This window comes from Equus caballus, chromosome 10, assembly GCF_041296265.1.
Source record: "Equus caballus isolate H_3958 breed thoroughbred chromosome 10, TB-T2T, whole genome shotgun sequence".
NCBI lineage: Eukaryota > Metazoa > Chordata > Mammalia > Perissodactyla > Equidae > Equus > Equus caballus.
Genome location: NC_091693.1, coordinates 1,489,698 through 1,509,816, shown reverse-complemented (window position 1 = coordinate 1,509,816; position 20,119 = coordinate 1,489,698). Strand labels below are relative to the sequence as shown.

General features: G+C 53.6%; 1 protein-coding gene across 5 annotated transcripts; it reads left to right on the top strand.

Moving 5' to 3' along the window:
• The first annotated feature begins 9,756 nt into the window (after window positions 1-9,756).
• Window positions 9,757-19,831, top strand: C10H19orf12 (chromosome 10 C19orf12 homolog). 5 transcript variants are annotated; one of them, XM_005596117.4, is made up of 3 exons: window positions 9,757-9,953; window positions 14,998-15,167; window positions 18,785-19,831. In XM_005596117.4, exons 2-3 carry the CDS (start codon window positions 15,008-15,010, stop codon window positions 19,048-19,050), a joined length of 426 nt encoding a protein of 141 aa, XP_005596174.1. In that variant the 5' UTR covers window positions 9,757-9,953; window positions 14,998-15,007; the 3' UTR covers window positions 19,051-19,831. The 5 variants fall into 5 exon arrangements, with proteins under 5 accessions (XP_005596174.1, XP_070078923.1, XP_005596173.1 ...); XM_070222822.1 differs by lacking the exon at window positions 9,757-9,953 and adding an exon at window positions 10,286-10,420; XM_005596116.3 differs by lacking the exon at window positions 9,757-9,953 and adding an exon at window positions 10,811-10,946.
• The last annotated feature ends 288 nt before the right edge of the window (window positions 19,832-20,119 follow it).

Here is a 20,119-nt window from a genome sequence, read left to right as displayed (position 1 = left end):
AGGAATGTATCAAACTGGGTATGTACAGAATAATTTCATCAGAGCAGAAATAGTGAAGACAGAGGTCTCTGTCAGTTACAGCTCTCACAGAGCGAAATGCTTGGTCTGTTAGATTAAAATCCCGACTGCACCCCAAGCTCACGCAGTGGTTCCTGGATTTCCTGATCTCCAGCACCCCCTAGTGTTATCTTCCACTCATGTCCTGAGCTCCGCAGGAGGCCGGAGATGCCGCCTGCGCTCAGACGGTGGTTAGAGGACATTTGTTATAGGACAGGCTACTTTCATGGCTTTTTCTCTAAGGAGGAGTCATCAGGAGGATGAATGTGTGCCACCTCTGTGTTTAGTATAAGGTGTCCTGTGTTAAGCTTCATCTCTTCCTCCACCAAGTAACTGTTGAGTATCCGTGTGGTCTGTACTGGAAGCCACGTTAGAGCCGAGGTTTCCATCAAAATTCATCAGTTTGCACAGAAGAGCAGCGAAGGAGGGCGTTAGACCAGTGCCCAAACAGGTGTGTGCAGGGGCGACAGATGCCGCCATTCGCCTCGGTCCCACGTCAGAACCCGGCCTCCCACCTGGCTCGGGAACGGATACGGGGAGCATATGCTCTCTTTATAGTTCGCCCCGCGGTGGATTTCAGTGCATCTGTGCAGGACGACGTGAACTGTCCTAAGTGTCTTCTAAAATAAAAAGACACCTTTGCTTTATGCGGGGCTTAGCAGCTCTAAATGCAGTCGGGTTAAGGCTTTAGCACACTCCAGTGGGCTGATTCTCATCCACTTTGGGTAATTTACATGCATGAGAAGATATCATTTTTGGTGCAGCTCTGAAAGGAAGTATTAAGGGCGAGAATTTGATTTTAAGTGATGGGAAGGAAAAAAAGGTGTGAATTTAGCTCCCGACTCTGCAGAGGATGAAAGATGTTACATTTCTGTCTGAGACGGTGCAAATCGTTCTAGATGCCCTCTGTATTTCTCCCTCAGTCCACCTCTCCACGAAGTGGCTGGGACTCACTCAGGTGTGCGGCCTCTCCCGCGAACAGCCGTCTGAGACCAGTCAGTCTCAGAAATCCCCTCAAATCACGCAGGAACATCAAACTGTTCTGCAGAGTGGCAGCATATAAAACACCAACAGATTTCGAAAAAACCTTCAGATTTGTTTGTTTTCTCGAGATGATATTTTCTTAGTTTTCATCAGCAGTCTTGTGGGTGTGTATGTATATCTATGTATAGCAGGAATGAAAAATTGCTATTTAAAAAACCCCAGAAAATTTGACTAGGGTGCATGCGTCTTCTAAAGGGGAGGAGGTGTTGCATAATTCATTATGGGAATAGAGCAAACCTTTATACTCGCTGCTTCCCTCCATTTAGAAGGGTGGGCACCAAGGTTAAAAATCTGACCAGGTGGAAAGTAAGGTGTTGGTTCGAGCTTTGGACCCCCACCCGCCGAGGCCTGGAGTGGATGAGCATCTTACTGACATTGGCTATGGGAAAGGGAGTCCAGGAAGGGTGTGGGAGTGAGTAGAGGCTGGCCATTGGGAAGACGGAGCAAGAAGCCCAATAAAATGGGGAGTGCCTGGCTGGGTCCCAGCGACTTTCAAGAACCAGAATGTCTCAGAATTCCCTCTCAGGCCACTTGAGGCGCCATGCTGCTACTTCTGAGCCTCTCTGGGTGCTGCAAACCTGCTGTCTGAGTCTGTGGCGCCAGGCACCTGGTGTTAGAGATGCTCTGAAGAAGTTCTGGAGTTCCCATCCACTCAGGCCAGCAGCTGAGCAGAGACAATGCCGGCAGGAGCTGAGGAGGAGGCTGGAGAGCCCCAGGAAGAGCCAGGCTCCGGGGGCACCCACTCAGACACAGAGTTTGCTCTTGCCACCCTCTCTGGCAACCTGTGGGCCTCTGTGCCAACGTTCCACCGTACACGGACTGACACCTTGAGTCACCTTTATTTATGAATGTTAAGGGTGACTTCCATTAAACCTAAAAGACTTAGGCACAACGACAAGGCTGATAACTATTAAATACTTATTAACGATAGTCATTAATGAATACCAGCATACGCTAGTCTTTCCTCAGGCACCAGGGATACAGGGGTAAACAAGACATACAAGTCCCTCCCTGCAGATCTCGCATCCTGGGATGCAGAGTGCTATACAGATGAGGGGTGTTCCATGGGGGGTGTAGTAGTGTCAGGAGTGCATTGTGACCAGGCTGTTCTGCTGAAAGGGTTGGCTTGCAGTCCCCTTATTGCAATGCCTGGGTCACTTCAGATTTCCGGTTTGGGGAGGACTAATATGTGCAGGCTCCAGCCACGGTACCCCGGGCTTAGTGTCCTCCCTGAGTCCCCCAGTTGACTGCCTGCTGTCCCTTCTGTAGCATTATAGCTCTAACTGCCATCCACTGTCCCCTGTGGTCCTCCCTCTCCAGAAGGTCAGGGACTCAAGAGGGGGACCTTGTCCCTCTTGACCACTGCTCTATTCCCCAACCTGGAAGGGGGCTGGCCCTGAGAGGGCCCTGAGTCCATGTTTGTTGGACAGATGGCTCACTTGGCTATGACATGGATACCATTAAAGGTCACTGACCGTAGTTCATATTGATTAGAAAGACACATAAGAAATGGTGGCTTTTGCCATATAGTACTCTCCTCCAGACCGTCAAAAAACCCCTACCAAACAATATTAATGACAATCATTTGTGGTAGCCTGTCTCCAAGATGGCCGTCAATGATCCCACCTACCCATATTCATACCTTTGTGTAGTCCCGTACCATATTGACAACTGCTGGGCTGGGCAACCAACAGGACATTGAGGACATGATGGTGTGTGTGGCTTCTGCTCTGCTTCTTGGATCATTCTCTCTGGAGGAAGTCTGCTCCTTAGTCAAGAGGACACTCCAGTGGCCTGTGGAGTGCCCACATGTGGGGGAACTGAGGCCTCCTTGCCAACGGCGGTGTAAGTGAGCCATCTTGGAAGGGGATCCTCCAGCCCCAGTCAAGGCTCATGCGACCATAACCCCATGAGGGAACCCAAGCTAGAACTGTCCAGCAAGGCACTCCCAAATTCTTGACCCATAGAAACTGTGAGACAGGAAATGTTTGCTGCTGTGTTAAGCCACTAAGTTTTGAAGTAATTTGTTCTGCAGCAATAACAACAAATATGGCGACGTTGATGCGGTTCCCTAATACGACCTATTGACATTTCTTCTGTCTTATATGAATTTTAGAAAAGATTACCTTTCTAAAAAGTTGTAACATAGGGGCCGACCTGGTGACACAGCGGTTAAGTGCGCACGTTCCGCTTTAGCGGCCCGGGGTTCGCTGGTTGGATCCCAGGTGCGGACATGGCACCGCTCATCAAGCCATGCTGTGATAGGTGTCACACATGTAAAGTAGAGGAAGATGGGCACGATGTTAGCTCAGGGCCAGTCTTCCTTAGCAAAAAGAAGGGGATTGGCAGCAGATGTTAGCTCAGGGCTAATCTTCCTCACACACACAAAAATAGTTGCAGCATAAAACCTTAGTAAGCAGTGTGCTTACTTTGCAAATACAGCTTTAACAGAAGCCCCTCACCCTCCAGCTCCTTCTGACTGGCCCACTGTCCCCAGCCCCTTCTAGGGAGAGCTTCTGGAGCTTCCCCCCCCAGGAAGGCCGGCGGAGCAAAGCCAGCGGGGTGACGCTCCGGTTTATTCGCACAGCCAGACCCAAAGGTTTCCCGGGAGGCAGCTGGCCGCTCAGCAGACAGGAAGCTGGATTAGCTCAATAATACGGGAAACGAAGACTTTATTTTATGAAAATAAAACAAAAACTCGGTCATAATTCATTTATTTTATTGAAATGTCATGCAGATTACTCGACGACACTTAGTGGAAAGCTGCCTGGAGAACAAGGGGCATCGTCTGGGAGCGCCTTTCGCCTTGGTGTCACACCTGCATGGCTGCGTCCTCCGTGCTGCGCCAGCCTGGCCCTTGTCCCACCGAGGGCGGCGCCCTCCTGGCCCAAGCGACGTGCGCAGGCCCTTTGCTTTCAGGTGGAGCGACGTGTCAGTGCTCCCAGGCGCTGCCACGCCCGGCCACGTGAGTGCGTCCCCGGCCTCCTGCTAGCCTTATTGTCTGTGCGTTATCGGAAGCCGCTTTGCTCCCATTGTGTGGGCACTGTCATCTTTGAGGTTTCTGGAGAGTTTGAGGAGCTTACTTGAGAGAAATCGCCTGGCTCGCTCAGATCACTCTGCGAGCCCTGGCACTGGCAGGGCCATCCCCAAGGCTGGGCCTCTGATCCCAGGCAGCGTGCCCTGGCTCTGCATGCCCGACCTGGGCAGTCTCCCGCCTTGGCTGCCCTGGCAAAGCGCGATGACAACTGAAGCAGAGAATCCTGCGCGGGGTTGATTTGACCCAGGGGGAGCCAGTGCTTAGGGCCTGGTATCTGCTGGAGCCCCCTTGTGTAAATGGCTCCTGGCTGCTGGACGGCCCCCTCTGCAGCCCTGAATTCCTGACCCACAGAACCTGCCAGAGATAACTTGCCTCCCCGGACCACGACCCAGAGTTCCCCTGATCAGGACCTGAACATTGAGGGGAACAGCATCATTTACTGAGGTTCCCCTGTGGATGAGCACTGATGGGAACACAGGGTGAGTCTCTGCTTTCGTAACAGGAAGGTGGACCAGAAAGGGGCCTGAGAAATAAATGTATGCAAAGCGGATCCCTTTCCCCACTGGATTCCACTGAAATCAGGAGTGTGCCCTCCCAAGGCCGTTGACTTTTTTATTTTTATTTTTTTAAAGACCGGCACTTGAGCTAACATCTGTTGGCAATCTTCCTCTTCGTTTTTCTTCTCCCAAAGCCCCCCAGTGCATAGTTGTATATTCCAGCTTTAGGTCCTTCTAGTTGTGCCATGTGGGACGCCACCTCAGCGCGGCCTGACCAGCGGTGCTGGGTCTGCGCCGGGATCCGAACCGGCGGAACTCTGGGCCACGAAGCAGAGGGCACAAACGTCACCACTGGGCCACGGCCCAGGCCTGCCGTGGACGTTTTGCAGAGGACAGTCACTAGGGGATGGAAATGGGGTAGAGGAGAAGGGAGACCCCAGATACCTCAAAGACCCCACCTCCCAGTGCGGCTGAGCCTCAAAAGAATGCCCTGTGAATTCCAAGGCGCCTCTCCTCTGGGAGTTGCAAACTCTCTGATGGTTCTGCGTGTTGGGGGGTCCCTGAGCACCCTCCTCTCTGATTGCCACCACACTGACCATGTGTGTGTGCTTTCGCCCCTCCCCCCTTCCCTGCCCTCAGAGGCAGCAGCCGCCCCTGCACAGCACCTGGGGGTCTCCTCCTCTGCTGCTGGAGAGTGTGCTCTGGGGAGAAGAGGCCCGCCCGCCAAGAGGTTTGGAGCTTTGTTCTGATTCTGTTACTAACAGCGTAACCCTGGAAGTCCCTTCCTCTCTCTGTTTCTTGGGGAGCCTGAGAAATCACCTGGAAACCAGGGACCCTAGACAGTTTGAGCTCTGTTTGGTTCAAGACTGTGAGTGGGGAGTCTGTGTTTTTCCCAGGGCCCAGGATTTGGCCTTCCATCCATAGTCCTGGATTCTAAGCCGAAAGTAGGTTTTAGCAGGGGCCTGTGGAGAGGATGGCTAATCTCGGAGGCGGGTTCTGATGGTGCTGGAGTGCTGTGGGCAGATATTTTGGGACTTTTCGTAGTCCTTAAATCCTTCCATTGTGGAAAAGTTCACCGGGCCTAAAGCTACAGCTGATGTCCAAGATTTGAGGGTCCTCCTTTGCCTAGAAGGGGTAACCTCCCGGCAGCGAAAATCATCAAGTTGGAGTCAACAAACATGCTCCAGATCCCAGCTCGGCCTTCACCAGCTGGGGTCCGAGGCCAGTGAATTAAACAAGAGAAACTCGAGCCTCACTCTTCCCCACCCTTCTCCCCCTGGTGGGCTACCATCAGAAACAGGACATTACCTAGTTTATCTGGGCTTGAAGTTTCAAATGCTCTATTGTCACTCTCATTAATATTATTTATTCCTTCTCAAAATATAGTTTATCAGCTTCATTTAATATAAGGGCTCTGGGTATTTCTTCAGCAATAATGATAACAATTATGCAGTCCTATGGGCTGAACTGTGGGCTCCCAAAATTCTTACGTTGAGGCTCTAACCCCTAATGTCACTGTATTTGGAGGCGGGGCCTCTAAGGAGGTAATTAAGGTTACATGAGGTCATAAGAGTGGGGCCCTGATCTGATAGGATTAGTGTTCTTATAAGAAGAGACACCAGAGAGCTTGCCCTCCCTTCCCCCCGCCCCCACCAAGTGCACAAGGAGGAGGTCATGTGAGCACACAGTAACATGGCGGCCACCTGTGGGCCAAGAGAAGAGGTCTCGGAATGAAACTGACCCTTCCTGACACCTTGATCTTGGACTTCCAGCCTCCAGAACTGTGAGAAACACATTTCTGTTGTTTAAGCCCCACGGTCTACGGTATTTGTTATGGCAGCCTGAGCAGACTAAAGCTTGCAGATCTACACAGAACAATCTAGATGACATTAAAAAAAAATTGCATACACCACATGCTAACAACAAAAAAACAAATAAACACCAGGGGTAAGTTCTCAGCCACAGTGTGTACTGGAGTAAAAGAAAACATTCTGCCACTGAGCAAAATCCCAAACGCACTGAAATAAAAAAACAAAAAGCAAACCAGAAAAAACCCAAAGCAGCATTAAAGTAAAAACTACTTGGGAGAAAGAATTTCCATCCTATGAGCAATTTGACATAAAAACTTCAGAATCATAATAGTGACTCTACCATAATTTTCTGTAATAAAACATCTATTATAACAGATATGGCAATACAATAAAAGTCCTATTGTTCCAGAAACTGTATTATAACTGAAACAGGATAATTATAGAAATACTTGCGTGAGAATTGCATGTTCAACAGAACCATTGAAAAATCATTCTTCTCAGACTGAAAATAAGTCTTCTGGGTACAGAGAAACTCTTCAGTGAAATCTGAAATGGAAGACAAGGTGGATTTAAAAAAAAAAATCTTTTATAGCAGCATAAGCTTCCAAAGCCCCCTCAGGGCCATCTGGAAACGTCTCCAAGGGCCCATCCGGCTCCGAGGGCTACACTTTATTTGGAACAGTAAAATCTAATAGTGGATTTTGAAGTAGGGCATCTCTATATTTTTTCAACAAACAGATTTTAGGGTGAATCTCAGTTCTGTCGAGTTCATTTTGTAAATTCTAGCTTAGAATTTCTAGCCTTTTAGAACAGCCGACCCCTGGGACGTTTGCAGAAATCCAGTGGTGTGTTGAGCGCATTGCTGGTACGGCCAGTGTCCCTGCAGAGGAGTTGACAAAGCACCGTCCACTCCTTCCCCCCTCAGTCCTCAGAGTAGTTCCAGGCTGTGGAGAGCAAGGACTCTGACCCTCATCTTGTAGTGGAGGAAACTGAGGATGATCTGGATGGCAGCGAGGCGGGGGGATTCGTCTAGAAACTGCATTTGCACTGTAAGCACACTGTTTTGACTTCGCTTATCTATTTATTTGATGCAGCTTCGGGGAAGCTGATGAAAATGACAGAGGACTGGGGGGCTAGAGGGCCTGCGAGCCATCCTTTGTCACCACTACTGACTTCCAACGTTCCATCCCGGGGAACTTGGCACCGGAAAGACTGGGAACCTGGAGGAAATTCACACAGCGATGATGGCGGTTGAGGGACTAAGGTAAGTGTGCTGAGAGAAATAATAATAATGACGACGAGGAGAGCACACACTCAACTCCATGGCAAATATGTGGAGTGGTGCTAAGTGATGACTAAAGGGACATGATAACCATCCACAAATATTTGAAGGATGTAAACACCAAGGAGGAAGATGGATTAATTATTTAGAAGAACAAGGATGAAGCCCGAGACAAGCTCATTATCAGTCCCAAAGCTACCTTGTCCCCCAACAACCCTTTCAGAATTAAGCTCTCCCAAGACTGAAGGCAGGCAGCTGGATAGTCCAACTGCACACAACTACTCTGACATGAGGCACGGGCTGAGGCTGTTACTTTGATCGTGCAGGCACGCACCATGCGCATGCTCAGATCATCACCACCACAGCTGGCACTGCTGAGTACCTGGAGTTTTGGGTTGAATCATGTTACCCAAAAAGATATGTTGAAGTCCTGACCCCTGGTACTTGTGAATGTGACCTTATTTGAAAAATAGGGTCTTTGCAGATGTAATCAAATTAAGATGAGGTCATTAGGGTGGGCCTTTAATCCAGTGTGACTGGTGTCCGTATAAGAGGGTAACTGAGACACAGGCACAGACACACAGAAAGAGCGCCATGTGATGACAGAGGCAGAGATACAGCTGCGAGCCAACGAATGTGAAGGATGGATGGCCACCAGAAGCTGGAAAGAGGCAGGAGGGATCCTGACCTGCAGGTTTCAGAGGGAGCCTGGTCCTGCTGACTTCTTGGACTAGTCTCTGAAACTGTGAGACGGTGTTTCCGTTTTAAGCTACCCAGTTTGGAGTCCTTCGTTATGGGGCCAGCAAACAAATCCATCTGTGCCCAGAAGGGCACAGAGCACTTCACATATGAAAGGAATGGCATGCATCCTGGCGGAAGGACAGAGGGCAGGGGACACCTCCTCTGCCTCCAGGCAGGACTCAGAGGTCCTTAGGAAGGGTGTCCTGGGCCCAGCACGGAAGTGGGAACTTCTCCTGTCCCCAAACCCTAGCTGTGGGTGCCTTGGGGCAAACGACTGGCTACAAGGCAGGATCAAGGCTGCTGGGAATCCCTGAGCACGAAACAGACCATTTGTCTCCGTAGAGGTAATTTAAAATGAAAAGAACGCTGATTGTAACATTTTAGTTTTCAAAATGCCATCAAGTTTATTTGCGTGCTCTTTTGAAGAGGCCGCAGGGGTTTGTGTGTGTGGGAGCTGTGTGTGGGATCATCCATCCCTTAGTCTGGCTGGGTTTATCCTGAAAGAGCCATGTAAATTAGGTGTGGCTCACTCAGCCTCTGCAAAAGCAGGGGATTGGGGCGCTGGCCTCATGGGGCCCATCTGAGTTCTGGCCCCAGCTGGCTCTGTGAACACAACCTAGCACCCTGGGGGGTTCGTGGGCCCATCAGGAAGGGGGTGCATGGTGAAGGCTGGGGTGGAATCGGATTTCCTGCACTCTGGGCACATGAGGGTCACCTTTGGGACTTCGGAGATGCTGTTCATTTTCATATCCTAAAATGTAAGCAAGAATAATCTAGATTCCTCATTTAATCTTCAGAAACATCCTATGAGACAGGCACTATTATTATTGTCATTTCCCAAATGAGGAAACTGAGGCACACAGAAGTTGAATGACTTTCCCAAGGTCACCCAGCCAGACCTTACGACTGTAAGCATTATGAAGGCACCAGCTGTATGCTGGGCCAGTGCAGCCACCACACCATGACGGAGACCCCACTGTGCACCTCGTTCACAGCACCCACACTGCTGGAAGCCCAGCGCAGCTATGAGAATGTGGTGCCGGGCGTCACATTTACGGGCTTCGGTACGTGCCATCATTTTATGGCTTCACTCATATCAGAATGGAGGTCCCCGGTTGCTGACTCAGCCCCCCGTCCCGAGGACCCCAACCTTGTGGCTGCTGTCCCTCGCGGCACCTTTCCCTCCTCCCGGTCCTCTCCCTCCCGTCTCCGGGGAGGGAGTGGGCAGGCCAGTTCTGTAACATGCCGCCAGAGGGAGCTGCCCGCGGAGAAGCGGGGCTCTCACCCAGGTCCGAGCCTGGACACCGCGGGGAGGCGGGCTGCCGCAGCGCGGCTTTCACTCTAGAACGTCACCCAAACGCAGGCGACAAATGCTATTGGGGACGCACGGTGACTTCACCGCGGCCGCGCGAGCCCTGGTTAGTGCTTTAGGACAGAGGGGAAACAGAGGTAACAAACGAAGGTAGTCAGAGTACAAGTTTCAGGTAAGATGGAGAAGTCCTGGAGATCGGCGATTCAGCAGAGTGCGTAGTGCTAAAGGGCAGACATTATGATCGGTGTTCTTACACACACACACACGCGATAACAATAAAGGGGATGGGCATATTACGCCTCGAGGGTGGTGACGGTTTGTACTTAGGGGTGTAGTTAACCCCAAGCTCACTGAGTTGCATATATTAAATATGTATAACTTTCTGTATGTCAATCATACCTCAGTAAAGTGGCTTAAAAATTTTAAACCACTTTATTGAGATGTGAGATACATATGTTCCCAAAGTACTTTCCCGTTCAGAAGAAAGAGGAGCAGGAAGGGGAGGAGCAATAAAGCGGCTCGGGCAGTGTGGAAGAGGCCCCGGGACGGCGAGGCAGGGTCTGGTTCCCGCAGGGGCTCGGAGCCAGCGGCCCGGCCCGACACCCCCGCCTGGATGGCCCTGGCTCCCGGGGCTGGAAGGTGGCGATGAGGACCAGGCCTTGCGGCAGGACGGAGCGCACGGCCCTCGGGAGGCCCAGCACCTGCTCACACTGGCGATGGCTCGGGCCGGCCCTTGTGGGCCCTCTCCAGGCAGCGCTCTGAGCTGTCCCCCGCGCGCGCGCGCGCACCCTCCCCAGGGGCTCCCCAGCCTCCGCCCCTCCCCGGGATCCCGGAGCACTGCCGGCGCGCGGCCTCCGCACACGCCAGACCCGGCGGCCCCAGAACTCCGACTCCGCGCGGCCGCGCGCCGCCCGGGCCGAGGCCCCGAGACCCCGCGGTGACGGCCGGCCGCCAAAGTCGCGGCGCCAGGGCGGCTCGCGCTCGGCAGGCCCGCGGGCCACTGCAGCGTGCGGGGCGGCGCGCCACGGGGACCCGCCGAGGCCGACCCGGAAGCCCCCGCGCCGCCGGAAGGCGGGAGGGCGGGGCCTGCGCCGCGGGGGCGGGGCGGGGACCGGCGGGCGGGCGGCCTCCAACCTCGGCGCGCGGCGGGCCCGCCTCCCACCAGGTAAAGGGCTCCGGGCCCGCCCCGCGAGGCCAGGGCAGGGCGCCCGGGGCGGGGGGCCTGGCCCTCCCGATGCGGGGTGGCCCTGCCCGGCACTCATTTTCCGTGTGGAGAAACTGAGGCACGGAGAGGTCGAGGTCGCTCCAGGAGTAAGCTGAGCGGCGGAGCTGGGTTAGACCCGTAACCCGACTCCAGGGCCCTCGCTCCCCGCCGTGCGCCTGCGCAGTCACGGGGGCCTGTGTGTGAGCGTGTGCGCGCGCGCGGTGGGTGTTACAGATGCGAGGGCGCCAGGGAAGAGGATCTGGGCGTTAGACGGGATCAGGAAGGGATGTTAATGGCTAAGAGGGGAGATTAGTTTCGGCTGGGGATCGGTAGCTTCGTTAGTCTTTTGAAAAAGAAACGGGGATCTTTGATAGGCGGCCACGTGACCTGCTGTGGTCCCGAAGGGCAGGCAAGGTGCCCTACCCCGGGCCTGTGAGGGGCGCTCCCGCTCAGCTCCGGCCTCAGCTGCTGCGGGAAGGCCGGCTCGGCGGGGCTGGCTCTTCTGATTTTTTCAGGAGAGATGGAATCTGAGCTGTATGTGGCATCTCTGGATTTTTAAATACTGGCAACCAGTTCCTTTTTTAAAAAGTCTGTGGGCTAATTGACAGTGTTTGCTGCTGGGATCCACCTGCAGCCTTTGCCCTGGGGCATCAGGAGGTGGGAAGGCGAGGTTTACAAGGGCCAGGTGCGCAGTGGCGTTTTGCAAATTCCACCGGAGAAGTGGAAAGTACTGAGGATCCCGGGCGAGCGAGATCATCGCTCTCTCTTAAGAGGCTCCACTCCTCTAATTTTTTTAGAGAACAAGGCGCGTGGAGGTCTGTGTTAGTTCTAAAGCCTTCCTCCTGCCTCCTCTCCTACAAGGTGGTCCGTCTCAGAAAGCCGGATTGCAGTCTCAGGGGTGGGCTCATCTCCCTCTTCCCCAGAACCCTGCTGTAATCAGAAGTAGGCTGTACCTTCCCTGTGGCTGGCAGATGGGCGCGCTGTGACCAGAGCTTGTTTTATAGACAAATCCGATTCTGAAATAGGGGTGATATGGAGGGGGCACTCCCACCCCTTTGAGGTCTGTCCCGGTTGGAGTGCTCCTCCTGCCTCCTCACCTGCTGCCCGTTTGCTTCCAGACAAAAGCAAGCTTGGAGTGGGAGGAGGAGAGGCAGGACTGGCTCCCTCAGTCTAGCAAGCCTGGAGGAGTCAGGAGGCTGAGCTTTTCAGCAAGCGCTCAGGAGATGGGGCTGCAAGCCTTTCCTCCACAACGAGAGTCTGTTGACGCTCTGCTTTCTAAAATGGTTCTCGCAAGGAAATTAAACCGGCTCTCCCTTGGATCGAGGCAGCCACAATGCCACCTCCACCCGTGGCGTGGAACTGTTGAACCCAGCCGGAGTTGGGCCACTTCCTCCGCCTGTCCTCCCACACACGGTGACACCCGCTGGCCTTCCAGTTCTGCAGAGCCCTGGGCTTGTGCCTTGTGCTGGTCTGACTGGGCTAAGTGGAGGTTGGAATTAGCATTTGCACAATGGTGCCTCATTAGCCCCTGTGGGTTTTGACTTAAAGTCATTGAGAGCAGGTAGGAAGCTGTTTTTTGTTCGATAGACAATAGAGGGTAAAGTGCGCATATATCTGTTTCCTGCCTCTTTTACATGCGTTTTCTTGCTGTGCAGACACTGTTTCGAGAGTGCAGATTTGTAATTCTGCAGAAAGCCTGTTTCAGGAGTAGCGTCTGGGCACATTGCACAGGCCTGGAAGCCAGCCTTTCGGACCAAGCGTGGCAGGGCTGGGAGCCCTCGCGCCCCTGGGAATGGGAGCTCACTGCCGCCTCCAGACCTGAGCTTCAGCTCCCTTTTTCTAGCATAATTGACAGATAAAAAGCTGGATATAAACCAGAGCTAAGCTAGAAGGTGATTAGATATTTTACAGGAGGATTTTTAGGTTCTTGAAAGGTTTTACCATGAAATTAATTCCTTTGGTTATCTTAATATGTATTTGAAATAAAACTCGTTTTGTTTGTCTGAGTAGCTTCGCAAGACCATGGCTGCTGGGTAAACCAGATTACGCCCTCCATCCTCCCGTTGCTGAGCGGCTTCTGCTGTGATCAGTCCCTTTGCTGTTATAATGCTACTTTATTATCCTGACGTTTGTGTGTGGACAAGTCTTGACCTCTGCAAGAGTGGAAGGGGCTCTCTTCCAAGGAGGACGAGGAGGCATTCACTCTATTTGCAAGTGGGTGCTACTTGTGAGCAGAAGGGCCTGGAAGCCAGGAGGACGCCTGGAGCCAGAGCAGGACAGGCAGACCTGAGTTCTCCTCCAGTCCCCTGGGTAACCCTGCAGGGCCTGCCCCCCCCCCCACTACCTCTCACACCCCTCTGGGTAAACAGACACATCTGGGAGGCACCTGTTTGCAATGTCTGAACCCGAGGACTGAGTGACAGACCTGAGCCATCCTGGGTCATGATCTCTTAGAGTCTTGCTGTCCCAAGTGAGGTCAGAAGACCACCTGGGGGCCTGTTGGAAAAGCACAATCTCAGCCCACCCATAGTGGCTATATTTGACAAGATCTTCAGTGACCCTATGCACTTGTGGGGAGTCACTGATCTCAAGAATATCAAAGGGGGAAAGGGGCTTTTACAGGGGTCAGAGCACAGGATGCTTATCTCTCCTGGGACTACAGAGAAGTTCTGGAAACCTGACTGTGGCAATGTGGTAGATGTACAGATTGGCTATAAGGGCTCAAAATTCTCTCCCAGAATTGGGAGGATGGTGTTCCATTAGAGACTGGTTCTGGATTATCCTCGGGTCAAAAAAAGCTCATATAACCAGAAGATACTGAGTAACAGGGTCTGCCCAGAACTCCCTCAGTAAGGCCCTTTAGCGACTGTTGGAATGTTTCAGCCTCGAATGTAAATGGCAGTGTTGGTGAGAAAGGAAAGTGCCTGTCAAGCTTGGGCCGGGCTGGAGCTGGGAGGGGAAGCCCAGCTCATTGGTGCTGTGATTTTTCCCTCCCAGCCCTGCCCGGTGGCCCGACAGCGTTGGGGCTCTCCATTCCCAGCTACCCGGGGCCAAGCCCACCCAGCCCTTGCCCTTGCCCCTGCTTGCCATTTTTCCACCAGGGTGGCCAACAGTTTCCTGACCTCAGAGAATTGTTCTAAAGGTCATTGTTCCAAAGGTCCATCCGTCCATCTGTCTGTCTATCCATACATATGCAACCCCCTGGGGTTCTTTGATATCCTTTATTCTCTGGTTGTTTCATCTTACTGCCTCATCGTGTCCCTGCCTTTAGTGTCCCATGTGTCGAGCTGGACTGACTTTAGGAGTAGCTGCTCATGGAAGCCAGAGGTGTGCCTTAGTAACGAACTTAGTCATGTTCGTTTAGAGCCATCTTGTCTGCGGGTCTGCAGTGTCCCACACTTGCACCAGGCGCCTTGCATCTCTGCTTAGACCTTACAGGAATCCAGCCTATAGGTGGTTTATCTCCATCTTACAGGCAAGGAATCTGCCTCTGCTCACGGTCACACGGCGGGCAAGTGCAGGCGCAAGGCCATTATGGTTGCAGAGTCCTGTCCTTTCCCCTCCTTTGGCGTGGCATGAGCTGATGCCCTCTCACACAAAAGAGGACATGAGGGTGGGGCTCTCCTCATCTGCCAGGCTCTGTGCCTCAGGGATTGCCTGAGCTGGTGGGAGGCTGCGGACGCAAGAGAGGGTAGGCTTGCCTCACTTGTGATGACCTGGGGGAGCGTGTGGCTGGATTGCTCCTTAATCCGCCATTAATCAGAAGTTAATCAGAGGGCAAAGAAGCCCTTTCATCCACTCTGCTGATTCTGTTTGCTTATTAGCTAAATGCTGCCTGCTTTCTCTGTGAGGAGAACTTGTCACATGCCTGGGTGCTGTCCATCATGCACATGGCGGAGCCACTCTGTCCGCAAAAATGAGGACCCTTCCTCAAAATTCTAGGGAGAGTAACATTTGGGTGGAAGTGCTCTTTCACTCATTAACTCTCTGCCTTTGGAATGCTTCCTCCGAGGCCTGCCGAGATGCCTATCCTGGTGGAAGACGTCATGCAGCTGCTCTGCTCCATTTCTGAGGAGAGGAAGATGAAGGCAGCCTTCAAACACTCAGGGAGGGGCGCCCTGGTCACAGGAGCTGTGGCCTTCGTTGGTGGTTTAGTTGGTGGCCCACCGGGACTAGCCGTTGGTAAGTGCAAGTGCCTCATGGGTGTCGTGAAAAGGCCTCAGACCCACAGAGACCTCGTGAATGTCTGTCCTGTGTGAGGAGTCTGTTGGGTTCAGACTGAATCTGTGAAGTGGGCTTTGTGAGCATAATTTGTCCTGTTTAAAATTCAAGCTTCTGTGTCTCACCAGCGTCGGGTGCTCTGAGAAATGGCGTCTGTGTCGGGCAGACCTCGAGGATACCTTTCCCCTGGGGATGTGTCCTAGAGTCTGAAGATAGCAGGTGTCTGGGGTCCCGGGGATGGTCTCCCTTCCCCCGTCACCATTCCATCACTGCACAAGGGAACCAGGGAGGAGCTGGGGCGTGTGGAGCTCCTGCTGGGAGCAGATGCCGTCTGGCCATTGCACAGAAGCTCGTTCAGAGTGAGCTGCCTCCTTCCGAAAGAAAGCAGTCCCATGCAGAAAAAGCGACAAACGAAGTCCTAGAGGGGTCCTCCCTGTCCCCTTGTTTTACCACCTGCTTCCGTTTGGGAACCAGTTTCTGGCAATGAATGAAGTTTGGCTGATTTTCCCATCATTCCGTGGAGCTGGGATGAAGTTGCTTCCTTTGGATTAGGAGCAGGAAGAATTCCTTCCTATGTGGCCCAAACCATGGGCTGGGGTGGTGTCAGTTGGCCACCGTTCAGGCCTGACTTGGGGAGGGGCAAGATAAGGCCTCCCTCAAGGGGCCTCAGATGGACCTGCCACCCAGGGGACCGGCTAATGGCGTGGATTGCCGCCCTGGGCTCTGCAGCTCCCTGCCGAAGGCCTCCTCTGTGCCAGGCAGCCTGTGCTGGGGACGAGGCCTCGGAGAGCTCGTGGTCTGGTGGAAGTGCTTTCTGGGTGACTTACAGGCTTCCCAGGAATACAGGCCGGGGAGACGGCGGCTTTTCTGCTGAGGTTGGCTCCTGTTCCCCTGCTTGCTGGCAAGGCTTCCTGCTCTCTTCTTCCCCGTAGCAGGATTGACATCAAGGGACATTTCGTTAAGCTGAGGGCACACTGGGGAGAAAAATCAGTGTCTGGGTGGCCCCAGGCCTTCCATATACATCTCCCTCCCCGAACTCTGTGAGTTAGTGAGTCCTGACTTCAGCCTCTTGCCATCCCGGAAGTAGCCGGTGAGGGAGGAGACACGGCCTTTGCCTTCTTTCTCAGTGGCGTCCTGTATCTTTGTCCCGCCCCATCCAGTGTGCTCAGGGGAGGGCGTGCAGGGGTCGTTTGTCGTAGAGCTGTGCCCGGGTGCCGTTTTGGGAGCACGTGTTTTACTCAGACTGAGTAGACGCTGGTAGAGAACAGGATGTCCACGTAGAGAACCTGGGGGGTTCGATACCTGCCACCCCTGGTCATGGCGGGAGCATCATTTCACTCAGAAAACAAAGGAATTTTCTCCTTGAAGAGTTAGTAACTTGGTGGTCGATGCTCCTCGTGTCTCTTTGGTTAAGTGCTGCTCTGAATCAAATATTGGCGTTCTCAGAAAGGTTTAGGTAGATGAGTGCCACTCTTGTCGGCTCTAAGCGTGTCACTGGTGTCACGGGCAAAGTTCGGTGACCCTTGTAACTTCCTGGTCCTCCCTCCCTGGAATGCTCCTTCAGAGCGGAGGGGAGGCTGTCCAGGGGCAGTGCTCGGCCCCAGGACATGAGGCTGGCCTGACCTCAGTGGCAGAGGAGGTGTGCTTCCGGGCGCCTCCACGCTGGGCTTCGTGGGAGAGGCAGGTTTCACTGCCTGTTGGCCGAGTCTAGCCTGCAGATGGGTTCTCTCTGCCCTGGGCTGCATTCTTTTAGATAAACTTTTTGTTTTGGAATAGTACTAGATTGACAGAGAAGTTGCAGAAATAGTGCGGAGAATTCCCATATATCCCTCACCCAGTTTCGGCTCCCTTAATGTTAACATCTCATATCAGCCCGGTACATTTGTGGGAACTAAGAAAGTAGCACTGATACATATGTTACTGTTGACTATTCTCCAGACCGTATTTGGGTTTTACCAGTTTCTGCATTAATGCTCTTTTTCTGTGCAGGCTCTAGCTCAAGATGCCACGTTGCATGTAACCATCCTGTCCCCTTAGTCTCCCGGTCTGTGACATTCTCAGACTTTGCTCCTTTTCCCTGGCCTTGATCGCGTTAGGAGCACTGGGCGGGTGTTCTGTAGAGCACCTCTCGATTTGGGGGTACCTGATGACTCTCTCAGGATTAGACTGGGGTTATGATCTTTGGAAAGAACACTGTGGAGGTGAAGTGCCCTTCTCATGGCACTGTTTCAGGGACACGTGACATCAGGACACATGACAGGACCTCCCTGGTGGTATTCACCGTGATCGCCGGGTAAGGTCGTGCGCGCTAGCTTTCTCCACTGTAAAGCTGGTTTCCCCTTTCCGTGCTCCATTCTTTCAGAGAGACTCACTAAGTCCAGCCGGGCTGCATCTTTTAAATATCTGATCACCAACACTTTAAAATCATGGGATTTTTGTGTGTGTGTGTGAGGAAGATTAGCCCTGAGCTAACTTCTGTTGCCAGTCCTCCCCTTTTTGCTTGAGGAAGACTGGCCCTGATCTAACATCTGTGCCAGTCTTCCTCTGTTTTGTGTCTGGGACACATCCCCTGCATGGCGTGATGAGCAGTGTGTAGGTGTGTGCCTGGGATCGGAATTGGCGAACCCCGGGCTGCTGAAGCGGAGTGCACGAATTTCACCACTACACCACGAGACCGGCCCCTCATGGGGCTTGGTCAAGATACAAATCTGGTATTCTGTGCGGCAGCAATTGGCTGGCATGTTGTAGCCACTGCCCCTGTAGACAGGGCCCCAGCTCTCCAGGTCACCCCAGGCCCACTCTGCCCACTTTGCTCCTTTCAGTTGCCTGCCTGGCTCCTGAAGGCACTTGAGTTTGACCCCTGCCCTGGGGTGCCGTTCTGCAGCAGACCTGGTTAGACAGAACTTTCCGTTGATACCACGTCTTCAAGTCCCAAAATAGTGTGCCTCAACTTTGATAGGAAATTTACCTCTGGAAATTTTTGTGCCCTTTTGGAGCAGCAGAAAGAGCAATAGTTGAGTACATTAAATTTGTTATTCATCATCTTACAACTTTGGAGAGGTTGTATGAAAAACACTGCTTCAAGAGCAGGGCTCTCCTGGTCTGTCCCCAGGGTCCTGTAACCACCTGGTTTCACTGGAAACGTCCCAAGTTCAGGGGCAAGGAGCATACTAGCTGTTTGATGGAGGAAGCAGCCTCTCCGCTGAGATGGCCCTCCCTGAGGCCACGCAGGCCTCTTGGCCTCTCCTTTCAGGTGAGAGAGGCTTTCACGGGAAGCAGGGACGCCCGCAGCCCCTGAGGAGGGTTCAGTCAGCTTAGCTCAGGGCAGATGCTCCGTGTCGGGCCTCAAAGGCGCAGCTCGGGGAAGTGCGCGCTTGGGTGCCGGCTGTCTGAGTCCAATGGACAGAGGGCCACAGAGACCTTTGCCCTCCAGCTGCCTGGTAGAGCAGAAGGAGCCGAGCCCGGTCCACCGCCTCCTGAGTGTGACCCCTCGTCGTGCCGGCCGCCGTGCTCTCCACGAGAACCTGCGGCCGGTGTCCATGAGTCAGGCCACTAATTGAAGCTTCCTTGTCTTCCAGGGGGCGCCGTCGGGGGCCTGTTAGGAGCCTGGATGACAAGCGGGCAGTTTAGGCCCATCCCACAGATCATAATGGAGCTGCCGCCGGCCGAGCAGCAGAAGCTCTTTAACGAAGCCGCGGCCGTCGTCAGGCACCTGGAGTGGACGGATGCCGTGCAGCTGACCGCGCTGGTCCTGGGCAGCGAGGCCCTGCAGGAGCGCCTGCTGGCCGTGCTGGTGAACTATGTCACCAAGGAGCTCCGGGCCGAGGTTCGCTATGACGACTAGGCCGCTGCCCGGGACGTGAGGGGCTCGTTAGATGACTCTCCTCACTCCTAGGAGGGGACCCGGGAGCTTGGGAAGCCCCAGCACTGGGGTGTCACCTTAAACTGGAGCAAAATCTCCTGCTGTGATTTTGAGCAGGCTGCTGCTGTGCCATATCATGTTCTGGAAATTATTTATGAAGACGTGTTCTGTGGTCGTGTGCATTAATGCGCACTCGCAGCCCTGCGCCTGGGCAGCTGGCGAGAAGCGGAGGTGCGCCCGGCAGCGCTCGGTGGACTCTGAGTGCGCTCTGGCTCACGCGGGAGAGCGGAGCAAGGCCGTCGAGTTCAGCTGTCCTGCCTTGTGAAGATGACGCCTGGCCCGAGCACTGAGCACCGAGCACCGGTGCGGGGCCGGTTCCCATCTCGTGGCCTCGGAACCGCCCGTGCTGGGATCACCGGCGCCCGTCCCCTGCGGACTTCTGCGTGGCCTTCCGGAGGGGCAGGCGGCCTGTTGAGTGAATCTGCAAGCGGCCGTTGCCCCCAGCCCTTCCCTGACTACCTGCGGCCTGGCTCCCCGCTCCCAGGGGCTGCTTTCCCCTTTTGAAAAGTCACGGTACTTCTTGAGTGCTGCTTTGTAAACTAAGTCCTTTCCTAATAGTACTGCTCTTTCTGAAGTGGTAGGATTGCCGCTCTCTCTGAGAAATGTGTCCACCCGAAATTTCCCCTAATACTGTATTCACTGTGCTTTCAGAACCACGACTTGACTGTGTTATTAAATTACAATAAACTTTTTCTGAGCAGTCCTTTTCCTGTGTATTTGGTATAAGGCATCTCTAACATTCAGAGACGTACACATGGAACACGAAGGAAGGTACTGAATTTGTGGCTTTAAAGGAGGAAAGAGCTCCTGATTCCAGTGCCGGAGGCCTGCTTTCCAGGCTGCTCTGGCCTCCGTGTGCTGCCAGCGTGTGCACAGCTCACACTGCCCGAGTCTCCTGGGGAAGCCGCAGGCCGTCCCGCAGGTCCCCAGGCCCTGGGGCAGGCTGGGGACTTGGGCTCTATCCGTGGGCAGGAGCAGTGCAGGCCTCGCT

Coding starts and splice junctions, on each gene's coding strand:
- C10H19orf12 (XM_070222822.1), top strand. CDS start 10,395: ATGGCCCTGGCTCCCGGGGCTGGAAG. Junction 10,421..14,997: donor CTGGCTCCCGGGGCTGGAAG/GTGGCGATGAGG, acceptor GCTTCCTCCGAG/GCCTGCCGAGATGCCTATCC. Junction 15,168..18,784: donor CCCACCGGGACTAGCCGTTG/GTAAGTGCAAGT, acceptor CTTGTCTTCCAG/GGGGCGCCGTCGGGGGCCTG.